This window comes from Odontesthes bonariensis, chromosome 19, assembly GCF_027942865.1.
Source record: "Odontesthes bonariensis isolate fOdoBon6 chromosome 19, fOdoBon6.hap1, whole genome shotgun sequence".
Taxonomy (NCBI): Eukaryota; Metazoa; Chordata; class Actinopteri; order Atheriniformes; family Atherinopsidae; genus Odontesthes; species Odontesthes bonariensis.
This window is the reverse complement of record NC_134524.1, coordinates 32,115,692-32,143,253: the sequence shown is the minus strand read 5'-3', so window position 1 is coordinate 32,143,253 and position 27,562 is coordinate 32,115,692. Positions and strand designations below refer to the sequence as shown.

The window sequence follows — 27,562 nt, the reverse complement described above, 5'->3', positions numbered from 1 at the left end:
GTTTTGTACCAACTATTTTTGCGTGTGGATGAATATAAGAGCAGGAGAATGAGAGTGAGTAGCTTGTAACAACAATATTTGTCATTTAAATTTTTTTCTCCTTTTTTAGTTAACATTGATAATAAAGTAATATTCTTTATTATCTCTTATGCAATGTTCGTGATGTTCTGTGTAATATGTCCTTAAGAATTTTCCCTTTAGCTCATGACATTTTCCATTGGGGTTAAGGAACAGAGCTTAGAAAAAGACAGTTGGACGTAACTTTTTGACTATTCATTTTAAAAGCCTGCTGATGGTTTACAAATCCCAGAACGGTTTAGGCCCAAAATACATCTGTGATATGTTCAGAGAATATAAACCCAGCAGAGCTCTTAGATCCAAGGACTCAGGTCAGCTGGTCCAGTCCAGAGTCCAGATTAAACATGGAGAAGCAGCATTTAGCTGTTATGCTGCAAACAAGTGGAACAAACTGCCAGTGGAGATTAAACTTTCACCAAATGGAGACATTTTTAAATCCAGGTTAAAAACATTTATTTTCTCATTCAATTCAATTCATTTTTATTTATATAGCGCCAAATACAACAAATGTCATCTCAAGGCACTTAGATAGTAAGTCCAATTCAAGCCAATTGGAATTCAATTAATTAATAATAATCATAATTCATAAAATAATCCAATTCGTTCATATAGAGCCAATTCAAAAACAATTTCCTAGCTAAGAAAACCAACAGATTGCACTGAAAACTTTTTGTTTTTCGGTCCAATCTCCCGGCCTGAGCGTGCCTGAGGCGACTGTGGAGAGAAACGACTCCCTTTTAACAGGAAGAAACCTCTGGCAGAACCAGACTCAGGGAGGGTGGCCATCCGCCTCCACCAGCTGGGGTTTGAGAAGACAGAAAGGGGGGGAGGGGGCCGCGGCGGCGGCACTGTAACACCATTCAAAGGATATCTGTTGGAACAGGGAAACACGAGTTAATGACCACAATAATATCACATATACATAAAGAGAGTAAAGTGAGGAAAGGTGTGACAGATGAGGCCCCCCAGCAGTCTAGGCCTATAGCAGCTTAACTATGGGATGTTTCAGGATCACATGAGCCATCCCTATTCAAGGTAAACACAAGAAACTTATGCTAACGAAAAAATAAATAATAAAATAAAGGACCAGACTCAGTGAGTAATTCCCTATACTCCCTATATAGATCTGCTCCTCACACCACAACAACCATCTTTTTACAGCCACAAGCTACCTCAGCCTCTCACCAACTGCACACCAGTCACAGCGGGGTGGGGATGCAAACCCTGGTTCGGGTAGGGGGAGAAATAAAAGAGGTAAGATAAGCGGGAATGGGATTCAAACCCTGGTTCGGGTAGGGGGTAATGAAAGTATAGAGGGTGCCAGAGGTGGAGGCAGGACAAGACACACTAGCAGATACACTATCAGATTCAACAGACCTAACTATTAGCTTTATAAAAAAGGAAAGTTCTAAGCCTGGTCTTAAAAGTGGAAAGGGTGTCTGCTTCCCGGACATTTACTGTCAGCTTATTGCACAATAGAGGGGCCTGATAACTGAAGGCTCTGCCTCCCATTCTACTTTTAGAAACTCTGGGAACCTCAAGTAAACCTGCAGTTTGGGAACGAAGTGCTCTGTTAGGAAAATATCTTACAATGAGATCTTTAAGATATGATGGAGCTCGGTCATTTCTCATGTGCATGAAATCTGCACGATATCTTTTAATTTATCTTAACTGTTGCTTGTTTTTAAATTAATTTAAATTATTTTATTTGTTTCTCTTTATATTATTTTATGTATTTTAATGCTTCTTCCACTCCCTGCTGCAATACTTTTATTTTATGTGAAGCACTTTGAATTGTTTTATACATGAAATGTGCTCCAAATAAATTTGATTTGATTTGATTATGCGACTGTATCCCATGCTTTTATTCTGAATAAAACCTTAACCGGAAGTAGTACCATTGGATGCGGAAGACAGAAGTATTCTTTTTCTTCCTTCTTTTTCTTCTCTCTTAGAGTAATAGGTTGACAGCGGTGGTGTCTCCTCTGCTGCACCATAAAGTAAGTAGCTAATAACCGACACATTTTAATTTGCTGTTTTATTAACTGTTTCTCTGTCGTCTGTCGCAAATAGTATATTTTACTCTTCCTTGTTTTTCATATACGAAGCGTAGGCTACGTTAGCTAACTTTGCCTGTCATTTTTAAAACTCTCCACCTTTCACCTGTAAAACAAGTCATGCTGACTCAGTAGTTATTGAAATAATAACAAGCAAGTTTTCCAGGGTTATTGCTTTCCTTTTGTATTCTCATATAAAGCAGTGACTGTGTTAGTTAATGTTTGACAAAGGAGCTAATGCTAAGAGGCCAAATTAAGCTGGATGGTTGGAAATATGAATGAAACGCGTAGGGGATTAACACAGCTAAAGTACCGTTGTAGCCTAATTGTTGTTTTGGGTAAAGTTGAAGGATACACATTTGTTCTTTTTTCTTAAAGCAGGCTACACTTTAAAGTGACAACTTCAGCTCTGTTTTTATCTAATTTTGGTATCATTTACTGATGTGAAAACAATGTTTTTTTGAGGACTGTAGTCATGTTTTTTTGCTAAAACTTTTTTGCTGAATTGCTGATGAAATGGATCTGTAACTTAGATTAAAGACTTGATTTAAAGCAATGAGTCTGATCATATAGTTTCAGATTTTGGTACTCATAACTTTCATTTACTGAAAAATGGATGCATTCAGGACAAAGAGATACCGAGCTCCAGTCATTACGTGTGCATTTAGCAATGTGCTAATCACAGTTGATGTGCCTTATATTTGGTCATACTTTGACACCAGGCGCATATGTTTGATGTAAAGGCTTAGGGCAGGTAACTCTGCTTGCGTATACCATGTGATGTAACATTCATGATGTGACTTTGAACCTGGCAGCTTAGGTTAAAGCTGATCATCCAAATATGCAGCCTTTCTGGATGTACAGGCGCAGTCAAAAGCTCTTTTTATCATTTCAACTTTGACACAGATAAACGCCTCTGAAGGAAATCACATGTGGCCAAACCCGCTTCTCACTTACTGTGTTCACTGTGTTGGTTTGCAACCAGCAGCGGCTTTTCACCAGTTGGCCGCACACTTTCCTGATTTCTAAAGGGATTGGGTTATGTAAGATTTGCAAAACGTGGGCTAGAGTTCAATGACCGTCCGCTTCACCTTTATGCATGCACTGCAATCAAAGCTAATCCATTTGCACACCATGGAAAGATTGTAGAGTAGGCCTCATTGTTAACCCTCTAGCCTCTGTATTGACACTCTTGCTCTGCTTTAATTTCCTTCGGATGTGAACTTAAGCCTTCCCTGCTTGTGCTGTGCACCTTCCAGTGTTTACATCAGGCTTATTAAGTTTATGTGTTGTTCCAGGTTGCTACGGGCACATAGAGGAGGATGTCAGCAACTATGAAAAATCCTTTTCAACATATAGTCGAGCCTCTCGACCCCAAGGACCCGACGAAGCTGTTGTTCAATCTGACCAAGCTTGGAGATCCGAGATATGGTAACGGCAGAATGTAACTGCATGTTGAAGTGAGACCTCTCGTCTAATAGCTTAGTCGTAGTTGCATATGATCAAAAGTTTAATCAACAATCTGCTTCTCAGACCGTCTGCCGTTCTCCATCCGGGTGCTGTTGGAGTCTGCTGTCAGGAACTGTGATGAGTTTCTCGTGAAGAGCTCGGATGTTGAAAGCATCCTTAACTGGAAGCAGACTCAGTCTCAAACTGTAGAAGTGCCATTCAGGCCGGCCCGTGTCATCCTCCAGGACTTCACGTACGTCTATACCACACTTCCACCCACCTGATTCTACAGTTTAGGTTTCTTGTTTTTTTTTGTTTGTATCATGTAAAACATTTATGTATTACACACAGTGTATTATCAGTCATGTTTATGGCCAAAACCAGTGACGCCCCTCTGAGGGATTTATAGTTATTGTCCAACTAACTTAAATTCAGTTCTCATTCATTACATATGTATAAACACAAGTTAAAAGAAGAACTAACTATTAGTAGCATTATTCTCTATATGTATAACTGGCAGCAAATCTTTTGTCGAGCCAAATCAACAATATATGGATCCTTGGAACAAGTATTGTGTGTATTATAAAGCTTAATGTACTTTACACATTATACATCTTAGACTTCTGTAGCAAAAAGCTGTCAAGAATTGCTTTGGTGAGCCACATTGTTGCTCTTGATGGCGTTTTGTCTCGTTACCATACACAAACACGCTGTCATTTATTTTTAATCCACTGCCACTTGCACCCCGGCAAATCCACCAGTTCCTCCAACATTAGAGATGTACGGTCACCAGCTGGGGAAGGGAAGTGTTTTTTTTTTTAAGAATATTGAAGCAACATATCATGGGCTACAATGGGCTTGGGAGTCATTGCAACAGAAAGTACTGAGTATGAAGAAACGGATGACTAGTTTAGCCTTTTCCCTCTGACCTGTGCTATCTGAACGCTCTGTGCAGCGGGGTTCCTGCTGTGGTGGACTTTGCTGCCATGCGGGATGCAGTGATGAAACTAGGAGGCGACCCAGAAAAGATTAATCCAGTTTGTCCTGCTGACCTCGTCATCGATCATTCCATCCAAGTGGATTTTAACAGGAAGTAAGAACGGGCTCGTTGGAGTCTTCCCACCATCGGACCAGAATAGCACCATCAGTTCACAGATGATATATTGTTCTGCTCAGTCTTTGCTGAGATTTTAAGTATTATCTAACCTTTTGCTTTATTCCTGTAGGTCTGACAGTCTTCAAAAAAACCAGGACTTGGAGTTTGACCGCAACAAAGAAAGATTCCAGTTTTTAAAGGTATGAAACTTCCCTGCTTTTTATGTCTGACTGGTTTTATTCAGTCTTTCTGTTCAGTCATGTGATGTTTGTTCTCTCAGTGGGGTTCTAAAGCCTTCAGGAACATGCGGATCATTCCTCCAGGTTCAGGAATCGTTCACCAGGTCAACCTGGAGTATTTGGCCCGGGTGGTGTTTAACTTCGATGGGTTCTTCTACCCCGACAGTCTGGTGGGCACTGACTCCCACACCACTATGATCGATGGGCTGGGGGTTCTGGGCTGGGGTAAGACAATAATGTATGCAAGTAACACTTAACATGGCTTATTTCTAACAAACTTCATTATTATCTAGTTTTAATATACAGGTTGGGTTATTTTAGTCTTTTTTAGCTTGTTTTGATATTCTGCACCACATTATGTGGTCATCATCCTCACTTTGAACAGCAACATGTGGCTATATTCTGTTTCAAGAAAATCTTTTTATAAAGCAATCGGAAACCAGCAAGTACCTAACGGAGAGTGTTTGGCAGCAACAAAGCAGATGGAGTATTTTACCTGAAAGTGGAGCTTATTGAGCCTGGAGACTCTCTGCTGGATGGATTAGCAGGCAGTTTTCTCTCAGATATTTTGAATGCTGCAGTAGAAAAACGTACTGTCCGGAGTTTAGCAGTGTGGTCGTAGACGCTGAAATGGGTTGCACATTAATTTGATGATGTTTTATTATTTATTTAAGTTTAGCTATTGCAGGTTAGCCACATACTAAAATGGCTATGCCGGTATTTTATCCAGTTTCTAGAAAATGCATCTTGACATATTGATTTTTTAAAAATCTTTTGTATTAACTTTGGATTGGAAACATTTATTCATTTCAGCATTAACTGCCCTGTCCCAGTTGAGTGTGAAGCAAAATATACGTTTAACCACTTTCACATGATGGCGAGTGTCGTTTTTGGTGTGTAAATCTTATCCGACGCTCGCTGTGTGCTGCATTCCTGGCTCTTAGTTATAATTTCCCCATATATATAAAGTTCTGTGTAATGATCCGACAATGAAGTGAAGCGATCATAAAGTCCTAAATTACCAGCGTCCTCCAACCTTCAGGTGTTGGTGGGATTGAAGCGGAGGCCGTTATGCTGGGTCAGCCAATAAGCATGGTGCTGCCTGAAGTGGTGGGATACAAGCTGCACGGGACCCCAAACAAGCTCATCACCTCCACTGATATCGTCCTCACTGTTACAAAGGTAGTTGGCTGTAGTTTCATGCAGCTTTTACAGCAAAATGCTGTCTTTTCTTACCCAGCATCCCTGACATGATATCGTTCCTTGCCCTTTGCACTTCAGCACCTCCGTCAGGTGGGCGTTGTGGGGAAATTTGTGGAGTTTTTCGGCCCGGGTGTGGCTCAGCTGTCCATTGCTGACCGAGCCACTATCGCCAACATGTGTCCGGAGTACGGAGCAACGGCAGCGTTCTTCCCTGTGGATGACGTCAGCATTCAATACCTGGAGCAGACAGGTGAGTGTCCAGCAGGGAGGCGTTACTGCTGCAGAGGGACTCAGGCTCAGACCTCGATTCAATATGAAAATATGGTTTTTCCCCTGTTAAAATTGGCTTTGTTCTTAGACAGTATGAATTCATATTCTGTATTTTACTAAATAATCTAGGTTCCTAGTTTGTACTTTCCCACTGCTCATATAAACGCAATGTATGTCCAAGACTTCAAGGTGACATAGCGGGACTAAATAACTGGGTCAGATAAAGAGTCTGGGAAAGCAGATGCAAGCTTAAAGCAACATTCACACACTCACATTGTTTGGCTTATCCAAAGAACATGACGAAGACGGTGTTGAACCTGCTCATGTCCAATTATACTCTGTCGAGTGTAAGTCCAACCTCTAGGAAATAAAGGGTCATATAAATATGAAATGTTTCCGGAAAACGGGGCTCGGTCTGACGGATTTCCTGCGAGAGCTCTGTCCCTCTGAGCCCAGCGCTGCCATACTTCACATGTGAACACCAATAAATACTTTATTTAACTTGAGATTCCAATGAAAGAATCGAGCTAACACCCCTTAGGATTATCAATTCAGAGTACTTCTGATGTTTTACCTTTTCCTCTTTAGTAGAATTGCATCATAAGGTTGGAACAGCTTCTTCATGAGAGTTTTGTTCAATATTCTCTGGAAATCTAAATAATTCCATTGTTAATTTTCATTGTACCCTTTCCAAGCTCATTTCAATGACTTATTTCCGATTCATCAGAAGGGAATAATGTCTTAATTCAACTCTTTTCTTCTCTGGATTCAGGGCGAGAACCAGAAAAGCTGGCCTACATTACAAAGTACCTGAAGAGAGTGGGCATGTTCAGAGACTATAACGATGTTGCTCAGGACCCAGATTTCACTCAGGTAGGTCAACCTCATTTTCAGGTTTTGTCCATTCTTATTATTATTATCAACTTATTTTGAGACCATGAATGCTAATTATTATTAACCTTTAAAATTTGAAATGTTGGGATTTTTTGCCACTTAATGATCATATGTAAATTGTAAATAATGACTTATGAATGTATAATTCTGTATTTGTGATCCGAGTGCACCAGTGGACAGAATAGTAAGATAGATGTGATTGGTGAGATGAACCTCTCTGGTCTGCCCCCTCTCAGGTTGTTGAGTTGGACCTCAGCACAGTTGTTCCGTGCTGCAGCGGTCCCAAAAGACCGCAGGACAGGATCACTGTGTCTGACATGAAGACAGACTTTGAAACATGCCTGGGAGCAAAGGTAGGTCCCAGTACTGCTACATTTTTACTGGACATCCACGAGAAACAAAATTTGAAAGCTTTTATTCACAAAAAAAAGCCTTTCAAAAGCTTTAAACGCACAGAGTTTAGGATGGGAACTGAGAACACTAACCTGGTCCTAGTTCAGTGCTGAGGTATTGATGAGCTACAGCAAAGACGTTGCTCTTGTTGAAACTTATGTACCAACTTTTAGTGTCAGACGATTACTTCCTGTTGTGTTCCCAGTTTAAGCTAAACCCTCTGAAGTTTGATCATACTGACCTGACAAAACATTTACTATTCTGACGTTATTTCATTCTTAGCAGTGCTTTATAGGGGTGCACTGATCAATCGGCCCCAATTGCCTTCATTTTGGGTGATCGGCAATCGACCGATACTTTGCACGTGAAACCGATCTTATCCACCGATCTTATCTGACCTCAAAGCTCGTGATTTTGTAAAAGTGAAATACTGCTGTGCAGTATTTTAGGCTCAACACAGGTCTGTAGTCTAACCTGTTGTGCAAGTTTTTTATTTTTTTTGTTTTTAAATGAAAAATTAAGTGAAAAGTGAAAGACTGAAGGAACTGATTTATTTTATTTTAGTTTAGGTAATTTAGTAGTTTGGACAGCAATGCTCTAAACCTTCCATTTATATTTGAGAGCATGACCTCATGTGCAGTTAAAAAAAGTTTGTATTGTTTCACGGGCATTGTTCAATGTTTTCCAATAAAATAAGATTGGGACATGGAAGGTGTGTGCTGTCAGACTGACTTTATAACACCTGACTGTACATCAAACCCTCGGAACACTCAATAACCCATGCTTAAAGACTTGTGCTCATGCTTATCATGTGTTTTTACATTTAAAGGGACAGTTCGCCTCTTTTGACATGAAGCTGTATGACATCCCATACTAGCAATATAATTTCTGAACATTTTCTTACCCCCCGCTGCGTCCTGTGAGCCGAGTTCCAGCCTCGTTTTGGTGTTGATGAAGGTAGTCCGGCTAGTTGGCTGGGGCTTAAAGAATAAAGCGTTTTGCTTCTCGAAACAATATGCGTTCAAAAGAGTAATACATTTGCATCACTAAATCGTTCTCCAGGAAAAAGTCAGACCTCACAATCTCTTGGCCCTATTTTCTCTCCCTTCGTATCACTGCCTGCTGCCGACAGCCACACCTGTTGCAGTGTTTACTGCTCGGAAGCAGGGGACTGCTCGGTCTGCACGGTCTACACAGCAGGCAGTGATACGAAGGGAGAAAAAATAGCGCCAAGCGATTGTGAGGTCTGACTTTTTCCTGGGGAACGATTTTGTGATGCAAATGTATCACTCTTTTGAACGCATATTGTTTTGAGAAGCAAAACGCTTTATTTTTTTAAACCCCAGCCAACTAGCCGGACTACGTTTGTCAACGGCAAAACGAGGCTGGAACTCAGCTCACAGGACACAGCAGGGGGTAAGAAAATGTTCATAAATGATATTGCTAGTATGGGATGTCATACAGCTTCATGTCAAAAGAGGCGAACTATCCCTTTAAGTTTGCCTCCTTGGTACAACCATGCCTCGTACATCTGTTTTCTTACCACAACATTAGCTTCAGCGTGACATGACAGGCTCAACATTGTGAGGTTTTGAAATGGTACAGCACACGCTATTGAATGCCAGAAAATGTATTGATAGACATTCATCTGGAAATCTTGTGCATCGTTTTCTTTTGCTCCGTGGTTGAACACTTTAAGTGTCAGAGAAGAAGAGAAACTGCGTTCTTCTTTTGTGGTGGAAACCCTCTGTGATGAAATTTGTTTGAATTGAAGATTCTCACCATCTGCTCTTCCTACTTTCATACACAGCCGACTCTCTGCTGCCACATCTGACTTTGTTTCCTGCTGGAACTTTCCAATTCTTACTGAAATGTATTCAGTCAGATTAGTGATCTTTATTAAATTCTGATCAACTCACTATGCCTAAACAGTTCTATTTAAGTTCCTGTATCAAAGTAAGACAAAGCCAGTGCTTTGTTACAGTTCAAAGACTCACCTGTTGAGTTAAATTCAATAAGAATTCAAATTTTAACTCCATCGTTGATCTTTTTATTGTGCTACTTGACTTCATATGTAAAGCATACGTGTTGTAATGTTCTCAGCAAGGGTTCAAGGGTTTCCAGGTGGCCCCTGAACGCCACAGCGCCGCGGTCCCCTTCCACTTCGGTGGCAAAGAGTTTACGTTGAGCCATGGCTCGGTGGTCATCGCTGCCATCACCAGCTGCACCAACACCAGCAACCCATCCGTCATGCTGGGAGCAGGTGCACTTCCTTTGTTTGAAGATCACATGACGGGATTCACTACTTTTACTGTTGGCACTTATTTGACACTTTAAATCAATAAATGTTGAACCCTCTTGTGCCAGGACTCCTCGCAAAGAAGGCGATAGAATGTGGTTTGAGTGTGAAGCCGTACATAAAGACCAGCCTGTCGCCCGGCAGTGGAGTGGTCACCTACTACCTGAAAGAGAGCGGTGTTATGGACTACCTCTTCCAGCTGGGGTAAGCTGCTCAAATGATCGTTTTCATTTAGTTGACAGGAAGTTTGGATGATCCCACACATGTTCATGTTTGTGTCCTCCTGCCTCTGTTTGCTTCTGACTCTTTCATCTAAAATCCCCATCTGCAGACATGAAACGAATAGATCCTAAAAATACCATAAAGTTCTAATGGTTGTATATGTTATATTCTATTTGAAATGTGTCACTCACTATGATTTGTGTGTTTCTTTTTCTCCTTTTAGTTTTGAGGTTGTTGGCTACGGTTGCATGACATGTATAGGCAACAGTGGACCGCTCCCAGAACCAGTGGTGGATGCCATAACCCAGGTATCAGTGATCTCGAGTACTGTGAAAAGTTTGTTTTGTTTTTGTGGCTGAAAAAAAAACCCCAACCCACTCCACTCATCTTTGAACAAAGGAGGTGGTCTCAGGTATTACCTTCCCAGCACCTACAATGCAGCATTCAGTGGGGTCACATGGCACTGAAAGGATCAGATAATTGGATAAATTACAAGAAGAATGAGTTGAGCAAGGGTAATTATCCTTGGATAAATGACGGTGAATGAATCGAATCAAACTCAGGCATTCGAGAAAATGGCGAACGAAGAGCAAGATGAAGCTACGTCCCTCTACATTTGGTCTGTGATGAGCTGCTTGTTGCACAAACTTGATGCCCAACGGAGCATTCTTCATCGCGTTGTTTGTTTCTTTCTGACGGCGACAACAACAATGATATCTTCCGGGTCACGACCCCGGGAAAAAATCTCGAGCATGCGCAGAACGCAAAGTCAATTCACCACGTGCTTCAGCGTCTGCAAGCAGGTATAATTTAACTTTCAACCCAGTTATCTCGGGGTCTGAATCCCATCCGATCCAATTCTTAGTCAGATTAAGGTGTCTACATGCACTTAATAACTCAGTCTGATTGTAATTTAGCCAATAATCCGATCCTTTCAGTGCCATGTAACTCCTCTGACTGTCTCTCCTCCCCAGGCAGTTTCACAGCACATTCACACCTTGGAGCCTGTGACCAAAGCTTGCTCTTTCAGACGGGTAGACAATTTGTAGGTGAGAATGACTTTGGTCGCATGTTGTAGCACACATTGGTCATATGACTGTAATGACCTGCCAAGTATGAACGGCCCCTCTCTGCTTATCAGCAGATACTCCCAACCATCTAGTTTAGAACTCCCAGATGAGAGATGAAATGTCTTCAAGTTCCAAGAAGAATTCCAATTGCCCATATTCAAGCTCACATTCCTCTGAAAGGGGCCAAGCATTTTCATATGGATGTATGTTTTGTTAAAGCTATGGTAGGTAATCCTAGAGAGCTAGCAAGATTCGAAAGTGGCCCCTCCTCTAAGCTCCACCCCCCCCTCCTCATTCCGTCAGTGCTTCATCCAAAGCCATTTTTGCCGTATAAAGTCGTTTTCGCTACCGGTAGAACCGCGTGCGCGCGCGGAGGACGGAGCCGACAGAGGGGGGCAGGCAGAAAGCCTGGTTTTCTGATTGTTTTTTTGTAGGCGCCCCAATCTGAGATCAGCGCCCCGCTGATCTCGGATTGGTCAGCTTTTTCTCAGTCCTGCAGCTGCCACAGAGGTCTGATTATTTTCGTCCATTTTTCTAAATACATCTTGTATAGATTTCTCTCAGGATAGACGGACCATTTCACCCAGTATTACAAAATGTGTTTCTGAACAGGATTACCAACCATAGCTTTAAGTCTCCAGCTTAAAGGTGGGGTAGGGGATCTTTTTCTGGAACATTTTTTTACATATTGCTTGAAATACTCTTCACACCCCCATTGCAACCAATTAATTAAAAGTTTTGACACAAATATGAAAAGTTTTAGTGGCCTCTAGAACGTACAATCTAGGAAAAACAGTATCCAATCATACTGAACGGACCGTTAACAATGATTGGATTCTGATGCCGTCTATCAAACTGCAATCTGCACCTCCCTCCCCCTCCTTCCCCCTGTGCGCGTACCCTGCTCCGTGAACGAATTACGCGTCCAGAAGCTTGGCAGGAAGCTAAACTAGAGCCAGCTTGGCTAGCACCTAGCATTATTAAACGTATAGTTAGCATATACTATTCAATATAAACACAAGAAACTTGTGCTAAAGAAAATAAAAAATAAAATAAAATAAAATAAAGGACCAGACTCAGTGAATAATTCCCTACACTCCGTATTATATAGATCAATGAGCAGTGCTGACCAACATATCATTGGGGTCATCAGGTGGGAACCTCCTTTCATCAGTGTTTCGTCTAGTTGGGCCCACGACACCTCCAGGAGGCTAGACAATGACCACTGGCGTCCCAGAGTCACCCCCCTAATGCCAGCCAACAGTGCCCCTCACACCACAACAACCATAATCTACCTCAGCTTCTCACCAACTGCACACCAGTTACAGCGGGGTGGGGATGCAAACCCTGGTTCGGGTAGGGGAAGAAATAAAAGAGGTAAGAAAAGCAGGAATGGGATTCAAACCCTGGTTCGGGTAGGGGGTAATGAAAATATAGAGGGTGCCAGTGGTGGAGGCAGAACAAGACACACTAGCAGATTCAGCAGACAAACTCACCTAAATAGTCCTATAATCACTAAAATACCAGCAAAAACAAATCCATACAACTCACTCTCACCAACTGCACACCAGTCACAGCGGGGTGGGGATGCAAACCCTGGTTCGGGTAGGGGAAGAAATAAAAGAGGTAAGAAAAGCAGGACTGGGATTCAAACCCTGGTTAGGGTAGGGGTAATGAAAATATAGAGGGTGCCAGAGGTGGAGGCAGGACAAGACACACTAGCAGATTCAGCAGACAAACTCACCTAAACAATCCTATAATCACTAACAATGCCATCAAAAACAAATCCATACAACTCACTCCAAGCCAACTCACCCAAAATGGCCGCCTGGTTTCAAAAGGATCACATGTGCCAAACCCTCCACTTAAATAGCTTGAACTTCTTCTTTGCTTTTTCAAAAGTCTGTTTACCCTAAGTGCCCCCCCTGCTGGGCCCCCAGTTGCTATTGCATCTTCTAATCCAAATCCACTGACTGGATCTTACTGCTTTATCTGACATTTCCTGCAATATTTTCCTCACACTCTGTCCACTTACACCCAGCTCCCTCAACAATGAGACAACAGACTTTGCAACAAATCCTCTACATCCTACTTCCACTGAACAGATTCTAACCTTCCATCCTCGCTGCTCTGCTTCTGCCCCCAACTCCACATATCTAAGCTTTTTCCTTTCATATGCTTCCTCTACTAAATCCTCCCAAGGAACAGTCAGCTCTATGAAATAGACTCTCATTCTACTCCTAGACCACAAGACTATATCAGGCCTTAGGTTTGTAGAGGCTATCTCCTGGGGAACAACAAGCTTATTTCCTAAATCTACCTGCATCTCCCAATCACAAGCATCCTCCAAGCTGCCGTGCCTCCTTATCGTCTTTTTAACTTTCTCCCCCTCTTGAACAAACTGAATTGCAACTCTCTGTACCTTGGACCCTCCTAAGTTTACCTGCCTTCGTTTATCTTCAATACCTGCAGCTAAACTTCTTAATACTTGGTCATGTCGCCATGTATACCGGCCTTGTGACAGACTAACCTTACAACCTGACAAAATATGCTTTAGAGTTGCAGTACCTGAACATAACGAACATAACGGGTCTCCATTTACCCAGAGTTTTAGTACTCTGAGTAATACTAAATACGGCAACGATCAATGCTTGCTGTCAGAACAGCGCACGTGCGTTCATGTACTCTAGAGGCGTGCCTTCGGGGGGAAAGTGAAGAAAAGGGTTGGGACTTTTTACCTGTGTATTTTCAAAATGCAACTTCGCTGGACTCAAAATCCAGGATCTCCTACCCTACCTTTAACATTGGCTTATGAATCACACAAGCATAAAAAAGCACCTGACTGAAGGGATGAACCAGTGTTGTCTACACAACTGGCCAAATAACTTAATTTAACCATCCTTTTGTATCTTTAGACACTTCCCGTGTCTTTAGTTTTAACTATGAAAACACCCAAGATCACACAGTGTGGCAGATGATTTCCAAAGAGCTATTAGCTGAAAAGTTCAGTGTGCCCACTGCAGCGTGTCCTTAAAACATTTGAGTAAACTGGACAAGTGGAGGACAAAAGAAGAAGTGTCTGGCCTAAAAAACTATCTACAGCAGGTGAACAGGATCTGAAAGTGATGTCCTTAAGAAAGAGGAAAAATCCAGCAAAGACCTGACACAGGAGCTGAGAGATGCATCTGGACCTTCAGCTGATCCATCTGCTGTTGGCCCAAGCCTCATCAGAAATGGGCTCCATGGAAGGGTGGCTGTCAAGAAGCCGTTCTTAAGGAAGGGAAACAGGGAGAAAAGGCTGAGCTGTGCCAAAGGACACAAGAAGTGGACTGAAAATCAGTGGCAGCAGGTCTGATGGAGGGATGAATCCTCCCCAGAGCCTCAACATTACTGAAGCAGTGTGGGATCATCTTGGCAGAAAACGGAACAAAAGGCAGCCCACATCCAATGAAGAGCTTTGGGATGGCCTTCAAGAATCCTGGAGAACTATTCCTGAAGACTGCTTATAGGGATAGTTTGCCTCTTTTGACATGAAGCTGTATGACATCCCATACTAGCAATATTGTTTATGAACATCGACTTACCCCCTGCTGCGTCCTGTGAGCCGCGTTCCAGCCTTGTTTTAGTGTTGACGAAGGTAGTCCGGCTAGTGGACTGGGACTTAAAAAATAAAGCGTTTTGCTTCTCAAAACAATATGCGTTTAACAGAGTAATACATTTGCATCACAAAATCGTTCTCCAGGAAAAAGTCAGACCTCACATCGCTTGGCACTATTTTATCTCCCTTCGTATCACTGCCTGCTGCCGACAGCCGCGCCTGTTTCACGTTGAGAAAGCATCCTTCTTCCTTAGTGGCACATAGATTTGGCTGTCATCAGCATAACAATGGAAAGAGATACCATGCTTTCTCAGGATGGAACCCAGGGGCAGCAGGTACAGTGAGAAAAGCAGGGGCCCTAAAATTGAACCCTGTGGAACCCCATATGACAGCGGAGCAGAGCGGGACTCAGAACCACCAAGACATTCAAGCTCCTTAGAACTGTACATACGCTGTTTTTGCCTTGTATTCTGTGTTTAGGTTTATGTTTGACCATGTTTCAGTCATTTTCTGCAGCTGTATCTTGTTTCCTGACAGTGTATTAAGAAATGAGGTGTGGCTGAAGACTTTTTCCACAGCACTATTTATAAAAGGCTGTTCCCACATATATTATGTTAAAGTTTCCATCTGTCCACAATGAGAATATGTTCGACACCATTAGTTATCTTTTCCCTCTTTATTTAGCTTTTATTTCTGTTTTGTTCACCTGAAGCAGCCTTTTTTTGTTATGTTACTGTTGCACTGGCATTGTTTAAGGTATCATTGATTTGTGCGTCAGGGGGATCTGGTTGCTGCAGGCATCCTGTCAGGCAACAGAAACTTTGAGGGCAGAGTTCACCCCAACACCAGAGCCAACTATCTGGCTTCACCGCCGCTCGTCATCGCATACGCCTTAGCTGGCACTGTGAGGATAAACTTTGAGAAAGAGCCCATCGGTAAGTATTAGTGTGTCAAAGTCATGACATCAAACTACACTTTTTGGAACAAAATAACAGTTATTATGTGAGCAGTGAAGAACTCAAAATGTACATGCTATCTGGGGTGAGGGAGCAAATCTGCATGACACTGATTGGAGAGTCGGGTTTTGTTGGAGACTTTCTCAAACTGCACTGGTCTGCCAACCAGCACATTTCAGTAATGACCAAAGCTGTCTATCAGGAGCTGCACACATTAGCACAGAGTCACAACCAGACCTGCTATTTATCAGGATCCTGTGGTTCACAAACCAATCGGATGCAGCTTGTTTCTGTGGAAACAGATTATACAAACCTGAACCTGTTCTGCTGAAATACATTAGTTTGGCTCAGTTAAAAACACCTGTTTACTGGGTCTACTTTGATCAATTAAATCCGTGAGTGCCATCAGTTTTCTCTTGGGTTGAACTACATTCAGTTGTTATTGTGTTCTTATAGTTCGGGACCCAAACATGGTCTTTTATTCGACCATGTTTGGGTTTGAGACACACAAACAACAGATGTGGTTTGATGGAGTTTATCAAGCCACATGTCTCCCTGCATCAGAGCCCAACATGCTGTCTAAGTGATTTATACGTATTTTTTGCACGTGACATCATCAGATATGTTTAACTACATAGAAAAGTATAACTCTTTAAATATTGTCTTTTCTCCACCTTCACTGCAGGCATCAACTCAGAAGGTAAAAAGATCTTCCTGAGTGACATCTGGCCCACGCGAGAGGAGATCCAGGCTGTGGAGAGAACTTTTGTCATTCCATCAATGTTTAAAGAAATCTATGAGAAGATCGAGGTAAGCTTTAGTTGTGTGCATCTTTAAATGTATGATGTGGTTTGATTGGAAATAATTCCTTTGGGTTTGGATGTGCTTTGTTGTTACAGAAAGTGAATGAACGCTGGAACTCTCTGGTTGCTCCCTCTGATAATCTGTATACTTGGGATCCCAAATCAACTTACATCAAGTCCCCGCCATTCTTTGATGATTTGGTCAGTATCACACCTTCCATTACTATTTATCACAGTTACTTCAACAGCTACAATAAGACAATAACACTCATGGCTGTGGAGGAGGAATTTGTCATCTTGGTAACTGAGGAGACCACCTGGGTCGCCTGAACTCGCTGTAAAGTTAATGAAACTAGTCTCGGATGGGCTTCACAGCACTGTCATTGAAGAATGGTGTGGCTGCACCCATTACTATTCTGCCTCACCTGTGTATAACCTTACACAATCATCTTGGTTGAGGCTAAGCCCAGCATTCGACAAAGCTAAATTCATCAGGATTAACCATGAAAGCAATACATGTGTATTTAGTGGTGTATCAGCCCCTGCTGCCCTGTTCAAAACTAGCAGTAAAGGGGAATTTATGCACACAGTTGTTGCTTATGAGGTAAGCACGTATACAACATGCCTAATGATGCAGTTTCCAATGCACCATCGAATCTAACCTATGGAAAATATTTAGATTTAATGAGAAGGAAGCAACATACAAAAGATCAAAGTTGGCATTAGAACAAGAGATCATCTAGTCCACAAAACTCTGGTCAAACTCCCATGCTCCTTCCGTAACTCTGCAAGGGTAAAGATCTGGTCCAGTGTTCCACGACCTGGGCCAAAACTGCCTCCTCAATCTGAGGTTGGACAATCGGTCGGAGCCTCCTCTCCAACACCCTGGAGTAAACTTTCCTGGGAAAGCTGAGTAGTGTGAACCCCTGTAGTTGGAACACACTCTCTGGTCGCACTTCTTAAAACTGGCAACCACCACCCCGGTCTGCCGCTCCACAGGCATTGACCCAGACCTGCATGCGACATTAAAGAGACGTGTCGTCCACAACGGCCCCACGATGTCTGGAGCCTTCAGCATCTCAGTGAATCTCATCCACGGCCAAGAAGCTTTTTAACTACCTCACCTACCTCTGCCAGTGGGAATGGACGAGTCTTCCCCCAAGTCCTCACTACATGGGAGGTGTGGTTAAAAAAAATCAGGCAGTAGTTCACTGACAAATACATGCCAAACAAAGTAAAGGATTAAGTCCTAATATTTTCTTTCTGTGCCCTAAAACACCTGAGCATACTTGATTCCCTGGTCTTTTATTAAATGCATTTGTCATAGCTAACCGCTGTCACGTTTGTAGAAATGATGTGTTTTCATTTCAGATGGAAAATGGATATCTTTTGTTAAAGAAATGTGAAGAATTGCATCAGACTGCACCAAAGTGAACTCAATTGTTCTGTGTAAAAATGAATCGTCCGTGAGTCATATCTTACTCCGTGTAAATGGATACGTACCAAATCGTCTTAGGGAGAGAAACACTCCCCTATAAAACAGTGCTGAATGTGAAGGATAACCCCATATTCTTCATCCAGTGAGTGGGACTGTGCTGAAAGCAACGTTCCCTCTAATTTTTCATGTGTCTGGGCATGCACACGAGCTCCCTGAGCACACTGAGGAGCACTGTGAGCAGCATCAGGTGTGCACGCCAGGCCACACACCAGTTTCACACCTGTTCAAAACCTTGGATCATAGCAAGTTACATGGCTTATTAAAAGAATCAAATCACAGCAGCAATTTTCATCAGTTTACTTTTCATTTCAGTGATTTGGCCCACTTAAAATGAAAAAGACAAAATCTTGTTGTTCATGAGATGTGTAGTATGTTATATACTGGGAAGTGTCATGCTTGCAGCCTGCATGTTTTGCAGAGTAGATCTTTCTCACTCGAAAAAGAAAAACTCTTACCCAGTTTTCTTCTATTTGCACATACTCAGACAGCCGTTCCATCCTCAAAGAACTGCATTTCTTTTTTTACTTTGGCTTGGTGAGTGGATGTGTCGCTGGCGCTGCCCGTTCGATTCGCCATGATAAGGGGTTGCGTCTCTTAACTCCGCCGCACTGTTTTTAGCTAGCTAACCTGCACGACGTGTATGGGCAGGGCACATATGAAAGCACTATCAATGCTCTGATTGGCTGCATAGCGTAAGTAAACCGTATCATTGGCTGAACACCTGTCACTCACTGCGTTACATTGAAAAATGGTACAGAAAAACATTAGGTCTGGTATTAGATATTAATTAACACATTTATGGTGAATTTTATTTCATGTGCTACATAGATTTTCTTGTGCGCTGAGAATGTGCGTGATTGCGCAGGCGCGCAGCTTAGAGGGAACATTGGCTGAAAGTAGCCATTAGATGATGGTAACATGCAGCCATAAGGGAAGCACATGGCCTGCTGTGATTCAAAGGGTGACTGCTTGGCCTAAAGTGATCATTTCCCACATCTGGACCCAACCAGCAGCAGTCTGGAGAACCTGAGTCCGCCTCGGTTCTCAGTTGTGACATGGTTACACTGTTCACAGTAAAGTCAACAGAAAAGTGTAGTGAAAATCATCCTTTATCTTCGGTGATATAAATAATAACTGGATCTCCTGAGCGGGGATGTATGCGGCGTGCAGAGGTTTCAGTGGTTTTTGGCTTTGAATTCGACTATGTTTGGTGATTTTGTGTCCTCCCGTTTATGTTTCGTGACACCTTGTCTTTATTCAGAGCATGGAGCTGGAGCCTCCTCGGTCCATAAAGGAGGCCCAGGTGCTGCTGAACCTGGGAGACTCGGTCACCACAGACCACATCTCACCTGCGGGCAACATCGCCAGGACCAGCTCGGCAGCACGCTACCTCACCGACAGAGGGTGAGTCATCTGTTCCTGTGGCCTCTTTATGAGTCAAACTACAGGTCAACAAGGAGTGTGGCATTCACAGAACGCAGGGGAAAGCACACAGACTGTGCGGGGACACACAGTCTGTCAGAATAACATCTCTGACTTCTGCAGGCTTTATTTCTTTTATTCATAAGCCGAGGAAATGTTCATTACTTTGATATGTTCCCTTATCTGCAGCGGTTTGTGAGCAACTGGAGGAAAACTGTACTTTATTATTTTAATACAACATGGTGTATAAACTTTACAATGAAGGTGGCATGAGGGTGAGCAGGGGGCTGTAAATACCTGTAAAACACTGTCTTATAACAGAGGTGGTCAAAGTTCTGTTTTCCTTTCAGCTTCTGTTCTGCGGCTTTGAAAAGTCCAACTTATGCCCAGTTAGTTTAATCATTTAGTTAAAGATCACAAAGCCATCTTTTCCACTTTAAAGTTACCGTAATGCTTCAGACCAGCTTAAACTTGGCCTTTCTTTCCAACTTTCCTGTGAATAAATAGTTCATCCTCCTCAGCTAAACGCAGGTATCTGTCATTGGGATGATAGTTTCATTCTGTGACTCCAGCACAGAATTAGACCCAAGGTGCTGGGGATGTCTCCTGCTTCCTCCCTGGGTGCTGGGGATGTCTCCTGCTTCCTCCCTGGGATGCAGAGGGATGTCTCCTGCTTCCTTCCAGGGTGCTGGGGATGTCTCCTGCTTCCTCCCTGGGATGCAGAGGGATGTCTCCTGCTTCCTTCCAGGGTGCTGGGGATGTCTCCTGCTTCCTCCCAGGGATGCAGAGGGATGTCTCCTGCTTCCTCCCAGGGAGCTGGGGATGTCTCCTGCTTCCTTCCAGGGTGCTGGGGATGTCTCCTACTTCCTCCCAGGGAGCTGGGGATGTCTCCTGCTTCCTTCCAGGGTGCTGGGGATGTCTCCTGCTTCCTCCCTGGGATGCAGAGGTATGCCTCCTACTTCCTCCCAGGGGTGCAGAGGGATGTCTCCTGCTTCCTTCCAGGGAGCTGGGGATGTCTCCTCCTTCCTCCCAGGGAGCTGGGGATGTCTCCTGCTTCCTTCCAGGGAGCTGGGGATGTCTCCTCCTTCCTTCCAGGGAGCTGGGGGTGTCTCCTGCTTCCTCCCAGGGATGCAGAGGGGTGTCTCCTGCTTCCTCCCAGGGAGCTGGGGATGTCTCCTGCTTACTCCCTGGGATGCAGAGGGGTGTCTCCTGCTTCCTCCCAGGGAGCTGGGGATGTCTCTTGCTTCCTCCCAGGGAGCTGGGGATGTCTCCTCCTTCCTTCCAGGGAGCTGGGGGTGTCTCCTGCTTCCTCCCAGGGATGCAGAGGGGTGTCTCCTGCTTCCTCCCAGGGAGCTGGGGATGTCTCTTGCTTCCTCCCAGGGAGCTGGGGATGTCTCCTGCTTCCTCCCAGGGAGCTGGGGATGTCTCCTGCTTCCTCCCTGGGATGCAGAGGGATGTCTCCTGCTTCCTCCCTGGGATGCAGAGGGGTGTCTCCTGCTTCCTCCCTGGGATGCAGAGGGGTGTCTCCTGCTTCCTCCCAGGGAGCTGGGGATGTCTCTTGCTTCCTCCCAGGGAGCTGGGGATGTCTCCTGCTTCCTCCCAGGGATGCAGAGGGATGTCTCCTGCTTCCTCCCAGGGAGCTGGGGATGTCTCCTGCTTCCTCCCTGGGAGCTGGGGATGTCTCCTGCTTCCTCCTTGGGAGCTGGGGATGTCTCCTGCTTCCCCCCAGGGTGCTGGGGATGTCTCCTGATTCCTCCCAGGGAGCTGGGGATGTCTCTTGCTTCCTCCCAGGGAGCGGGGGATGTCTCCTGCTTCCTTCCAGGGAGCTGGGGATGTCTTCTCCTTCCTCCAAGGGAGCTGGGGATGTCTCCTGCTTCCTTCCAGGGAGCTGGGGATGTCTCCTCCTTCCTCCCAGGGAGCTGGGGATGTCTCCTCCTTCCTCCCAGGGAGCTGGGGATGTCTCCTGCTTCCTCCCAGGGAGCGGGGGATGTCTCCTGCTTCCTTCCAGGGAGCTGGGGATGTCTTCTCCTTCCTCCAAGGGAGCTGGGGATGTCTCCTGCTTCCTTCCAGGGAGCTGGGGATGTCTCCTGCTTCCTTCCAGGGAGCTGGGGATGTCTCCTCCTTCCTCCCAGGGAGCTGGGGATGTCTCCTCCTTCCTCCCAGGGAGCTGGGGATGTCTCCTCCTTCCTCCCAGGGAGCTGGGGATGTCTCCTGCTTCCTTCCAGGGAGCTGGGGATGTCTCCTCCTCCCTCCCAGGGAGCTGGGGGTGTCTCCTGCTTGCTCCCAGGGAGCTGGGGATGTCTCCTGCTTCCTCCCTGGGTGCTGGGGATGTCTCCTGCTTCTTCCCAGGGAGCTGGGGATGTCTCCTGCTTCCTCCCTGGGATGCAGAGGGGTGTCTCCTGCTTCCTCCCAGGGAGCTGGGGATGTCTCCTGCTTCTTTCCAGGGAGCTGGGGATGTCTCCTGCTTCTTTCCAGGGAGCTGGGGATGTCTCCTGATTCCTCCCTGGGATGCAGAGGGATGTCTCCTGCTTCTTCCCAGGGAGCTGGGGATGTCTCCTGCTTCCTCCCTGGGAGCTGGGGATGTCTCCTGCTTCCTCCCTGGGAGCTGGGGATGTCTCCTGCTTCCTCCCAGGGTGCTGGGGATGTCTCCTGCTTCCTCCCTGGGTGCTGGGGATGTCTCCTGCTTCTTCCCAGGGAGCTGGGGATGTCTCCTGCTTCCTCCCAGGGAGCTGGGGATGTCTCTTGCTTCCTCCCAGGGAGCTGGGGATGTCTCTTGCTTCCTCCCAGGGTGCTGGGGGTGTCTCCTGCTTCCTCCCTGGGATGCAGAGGGGTGTCTCCTGCTTCCTTCCAGGGTGCTGGGGATGTCTCCTCCTTCCTTCCAGGGTGCTGGGGATGTCTCCTCCTTCCTCCCAGGGAGCTGGGGATGTCTCCTGCTTCCTTCCAGGGAGCTGGGGATGTCTCCTGCTTCCTCCCTGGGTGCTGGGGATGTCTCCTTCTTCCTCCCTGGGTGCTGGGGATGTCTCCTTCTTCCTCCCTGGGATGCAGAGGGATGTCTCCTGCTTCCTCCCTGGGATGCAGAGGGATGTCTCCTGCTTCCTCCCTGGGATGCAGAGGGATGTCTCCTGCTTCCTCCCTGGGATGCAGAGGGATGTCTCCTGCTTCCTCCCAGGGAGCTGGGGATGTCTCCTGCTTCCTCCCAGGGAGCTGGGGATGTCTCCTGCTTCCTCCCTGGGAGCTGGGGATGTCTTCTGCTTCCTCCCAGGGATGCAGAGGGATGTCTCCTGCTTCCTCCCAGGGATGCAGAGGGGTGTCTCCTGCTTCCTCCCAGGGAGCTGGGGATGTCTCCTGCTTCCTCCCTGGGAGCTGGGGATGTCTCCTGCTTCCTCCCAGGGAGCTGGGGATGTCTCCTGCTTCCTCCCAGGGTGCTGGGGATGTCTCCTCCTTCCTTCCAGGGTGCTGGGGATGTCTCCTGCTTCCTCCCAGGGTGCTGGGGATGTCTCCTGCTTCCTCCCTGGGATGCAGAGGGGTGTCTCCTGCTTCCTCCCAGGGAGCTGGGGATGTCTCCTTCCTTCCAGGGTGCTGGGGATGTCTCCTGCTTCCTCCCAGGGTGCTGGGGATGTCTCCTCCTTCCTCCCAGGGAGCTGGGGATGTCTCCTGCTTCCTTCCAGGGAGCTGGGGATGTCTCCTGCTTCCTCCCAGGGAGCTGGGGATGTCTCCTGCTTCCTCCCAGGGAGCTGGGGATGTCTCCTCCTTCCTCCCAGGGAGCTGGGGATGTCTCCTGCTTCCTCCCAGGGAGCTGGGGATGTCTCCTGCTTCCTCCCAGGGAGCTGGGGATGTCTTCTGCTTCCTCCCAGGGATGCAGAGGGATGTCTCCTGCTTCCTCCCTGGGATGCAGAGGGGTGTCTCCTGCTTCCTCCCAGGGAGCTGGGGATGTCTCCTGCTTCCTCCCTGGGAGCTGGGGATGTCTCCTGCTTCCTCCCAGGGAGCTGGGGATGTCTCCTGCTTCCTCCCAGGGTGCTGGGGATGTCTCCTGCTTCCTCCCAGGGAGCTGGGGATGTCTCCTGCTTCCTCCCAGGGAGCTGGGGATGTCTCCTGCTTCCTCCCAGGGAGCTGGGGATGTCTCCTGCTTCCTCCCAGGGAGCTGGGGATGTCTCCTGCTTCCTCCCAGGGTGCTCGGGATGTCTCCTCCTTCCTTCCAGGGTGCTGGGGATGTCTCCTGCTTCCTCCCAGGGAGCTGGGGATGTCTCCTCCTTCCTTCCAGGGTGCTGGGGATGTCTCCTCCTTCCTTCCAGGGTGCTGGGGATGTCTCCTCCTTCCTTCCACGGTGCTGGGGATGTCTCCTCCTTCCTTCCAGGGTGCTGGGGATGTCTCCTCCTTCCTTCCACGGTGCTGGGGATGTCTCCTGCTTCCTCCCTGGGTGCTGGGGATGTCTCCTGCTTCTTCCCAGGGAGCTGGGGATGTCTCCTGCTTCCTCCCTGGGATGCAGAGGGATGTCTCCTGCTTCCTCCCAGGGAGCTGGGGATGTCTCCTGCTTCCTTCCAGGGAGCTGGGGATGTCTCCTGCTTCCTTCCAGGGAGCTGGGGGTGTCTCCTGCTTCCTCCCAGGGATGCAGAGGGGTGTCTCCTGCTTCCTCCCAGTGAGCTGGGGATGTCTCCTGCTTCCTCCCTGGGATGCAGAGGGGTGTCTCCTGCTTCCTTCCAGGGAGCTGGGGATGTCTCCTGCTTCCTCCCTGGGATGCAGAGGGGTGTCTCCTGCTTCCTCCCAGGGAGCTGGGGATGTCTCCTGATTCCTCCCTGGGATGCAGAGGGATGTCTCTTGCTTCCTCCCAGGGAGCTGGGGATGTCTCCTGCTTCCTCCCAGGGTGCTGGGGATGTCTCCTGCTTCCTCCCAGGGTGCTGGGGATGTCTCCTGCTTCCTCCCAGGGTGCTGGGGATGTCTCCTGCTTCCTCCCAGGGTGCTGGGGATGTCTCCTGCTTCCTCCCAGGGTGCTGGGGATGTCTCCTGCTTCCTCCCAGGGTGCTGGGGATGTCTCCTGCTTCCTCCCAGGGTGCTGGGGATGTCTCCTGCTTCCTCCCAGGGTGCTGGGGATGTCTCCTGCTTCCTCCCAGGGTGCTGGGGATGTCTCCTCCTTCCTTCCAGGGTGCTGGGGATGTCTCCTGCTTCCTTCCAGGGAGCTGGGGATGTCTCCTGCTTCCTTCCAGGGTGCTGGGGATGTCTCCTGCTTCCTCCCAGGGAGCTGGGGGTGTCTCCTGCTTCCTCTGAGTTTGCTGGACTCAGATGGACTTGAGGAGGTGTCTCTCTGGCTCCACACACTCAGTTTCTTTGTGCTACTGTGTGCATTCTGCTTACTGTGCATGAGTTAGATTTTAGCCTTTTTGTGCCGTCAGCTCCAGCTCTCCTGCGCCTCCACCTGTCAACTCCACCCTGAATTCACCTCCGTGTCTCTGTGTTTTTTTCATCAACTCAACTTTTTTCTGGTCTCCACCTCTGTGATTGGCCCTTTGACCTGACTCTTCTTCTTGCTCCTGATTGGCCAGGAGGTGACGGGGTGTCGTGTTATTGTACTCTGCGTAGTCACATGCTTTCAGTTTTCCGGTCTGAGAGTCAGAAAGGAAAGGTCTTGTACCTGTAGATATTTCTTCCCCTCAGTATGAGGCCCCTGGACTCTAAAGTTTCTGCCCCTCTTTGTTTGTGTTTTGGCAGTTTGACCCCTCGGGACTACAACTCCTACGGCTCTCGCCGGGGTAACGACGCTGTCATGGCCAGAGGGACGTTCGCCAACATCCGCCTCTTTAACAAGTTCCTCAACAAGCAGGCGCCACAAACCCTTCACCTGCCGTCAGGAGAGACGGTCAGACTGCTCATATGACATGTTACTCTGGCTAAAATGCCTCGTTTCTATGGAAATGCGTAGAGAATGAGAACAAGTTGGTTCAATGGAATTTGGGCTTTGAATTTTGGTCTTTTTTGGACCAAATTGTGCCAGTCAAAAAGTTGTTAGTATCAGACAAATTAATCAAACCATCTGATTATTTTCTGGATCTTCCATACTTGAGTTGATATTCTTGAACGTTGCAGTGTGTCCAGCTCGTAGTCCCAGATTTTTCCTTTAAATCTGCGTATTGAGAAATCTGGAATCTTTGATTGTTAATGCAGTTGATGGAATCTCCCTGAGCAAATGAAGCGATCAGCTGATCCTCTCCCTGTGTTTCCTCCTTTCTCTCAGCTGGACGTGTTTGAGGCTGCAGAGAGGTACCGGCTGTCCGGTGTCCCGCTGCTGGTTCTGGCAGGGAAGGAGTACGGATCGGGGAGCTCCAGAGACTGGGCCGCAAAGGGCCCCTTCCTGCTGGTGAGTCCTTCTTTTCAAATTCATCACATCAACTCAGGCTCCACTCGGCTGGCTTGTAACGGACCTTTTACCTTGTCTCATGGTCCTTGTCATCAAATAGAGTTTGCCTAGTTGTTACAGTATCAGCTCATTGTGGAACTCAGCTCGTGATGAGCCCGAGTCCATTTGCTGAGGAAGACTGTTGTGTTTAGTTTTTCTTTTCCAAAACCTTTTGTTTCTGTAGGGTATTAAGGCGGTTCTGGCAGAGAGCTATGAGAGAATCCACCGCAGCAACCTGGTGGGGATGGGAGTGATTCCTCTGGAGTATCTAGCAGGAAACACCGCTGAGAGTCTGGGGCTGACGGGCCGGGAGCGCTACACCATCCTCATCCCCGAGCAGCTCACACCCAGGGCCATCGTCACCGTGACGGTAAGCTGAGAACGCACGAGTTTGAGCGCGCTGGCGTGATTCTGGACGTCACACCTGACCTGCTTCTCCTGCTTCTCCTCCTGCCCTCACAGCTGGACACGGGGAAAACATTCCAAGTGCGCATGAGATTCGACACAGACGTGGAGCTGACTTATTTCCAGCACGGAGGAATCCTCAACTACATGATCCGCAAGATGTCAGAAAAATAATATCTGGTTAATCTTCTTTATTCTGAGCTACAGAAAGCATAACTTTTAATTCAGGTAGTGGCTGAGAGGAGAGCGCCGTCCAAGAATAATCCAATCATTTCCCACGTTGGGCACACAGAGACATTTACAGAGAACTGACTCAAATTAACACTGGATCCCAATAAAACCGCTTCAAGCCTGTCTGAGCTGTAGTATTGTTGAATAGAAGAGATTTTGGGTTCCTCTGTAATTTATACCTTTATCATTGAAGCACTACTCAGTTTAAAGACTTACAGCTGGACCCGTGCAGAGGGTTTTACTGGTTTATTTGTGCCTGGCTCTTATTATGTGTTGTGATCAGTAGCACATGTGACATCACACATTCCAGCCAATGATTTCTCACCGTTCCTCTGACCTAAAGGGGGCAGTAATGCACCAACAAAGCAGAGAAGAAGAAGATGCTGTTAAACAAAGTGCTGAGAGTTTTCTGTATATGTTGGTGAACCAGTCACGTCTCATTTTTAGTGTTTTTCACAGCGAGGAACAGATGAAGCACTGAGCCGGTGAGGGTAGAACTGTCCCCGTCCCCATGAGAACACGAGACAGCCACAGATGGAAAGAAGACACACGAGCTGCGATAAGTCAGTGATTCTCTAGAAACGAGGGGTACATTAAGGTTTAAAATTCTCAATTCAAAGTGGAAAACACACTGAGAGCTCCAGAAAAGCCTCCCAATGGACCGTGTGTGGGAGGTTTAGTTCAGGGATGTGTTGGTGGAGATGTTAGCGACGGTGATGGACTCCCAAAGGCTGAGTTAGATGCCACTCGGCTGTAATAACACTGATGAGCATTCCAGGAGTGGTTATCTTCCACTGCAGCATCCTTTCATTTATCTGCTGCTATCTATCTATCTGTGACCACCTAATAATAACTCTGTTTTTGTCCTAAATGAGTGATTGTTTTAATGATTAAGACTGACAAGGCTGCTGCTGTGTTGTGTTAATTCTTCTGTGTTTGTTCCAATCAAAAAGCATTAAGTCTGAATTTACTAATAAAAGATTAAAATTGA

The 27,562-nt window shown here is 46.3% G+C and overlaps 1 protein-coding gene across 1 annotated transcript; it reads left to right on the top strand.

The window, feature by feature from the left end:
* Window positions 1–1,978: 1,978 nt before the first annotated feature.
* Window positions 1,979–27,562, top strand: aco1 (aconitase 1, soluble). Its single transcript, XM_075450520.1, has 21 exons — window positions 1,979–2,078; window positions 3,434–3,566; window positions 3,669–3,837; window positions 4,540–4,677; window positions 4,811–4,880; window positions 4,961–5,144; window positions 5,962–6,101; window positions 6,201–6,372; window positions 7,165–7,265; window positions 7,523–7,639; window positions 9,783–9,942; window positions 10,047–10,182; window positions 10,424–10,508; window positions 15,647–15,803; window positions 16,510–16,634; window positions 16,724–16,828; window positions 19,387–19,529; window positions 25,251–25,398; window positions 25,774–25,896; window positions 26,120–26,305; window positions 26,398–27,562. The coding sequence occupies exons 2-21, from the start codon at window positions 3,458–3,460 to the stop codon at window positions 26,512–26,514; spliced, it is 2,685 nt and encodes an 894-aa protein (XP_075306635.1). The 5' UTR covers window positions 1,979–2,078; window positions 3,434–3,457; the 3' UTR covers window positions 26,515–27,562.

What these genes read in the sequence shown, in the direction of transcription:
- aco1 (XM_075450520.1), top strand. Translation starts at nt 3,458, where the DNA reads ATGTCAGCAACTATGAAAAATCCTTTTCAACATATAGTCGAGCCTCTC. An exon ending in CAAGTGGATTTTAACAGGAA is followed by an intron (nt 4,678 to 4,810) that starts GTAAGAACGGGC and finishes TTATTCCTGTAG; the next exon opens with GTCTGACAGTCTTCAAAAAA. An exon ending in GGGCCATCGTCACCGTGACG is followed by an intron (nt 26,306 to 26,397) that starts GTAAGCTGAGAA and finishes CTGCCCTCACAG; the next exon opens with CTGGACACGGGGAAAACATT.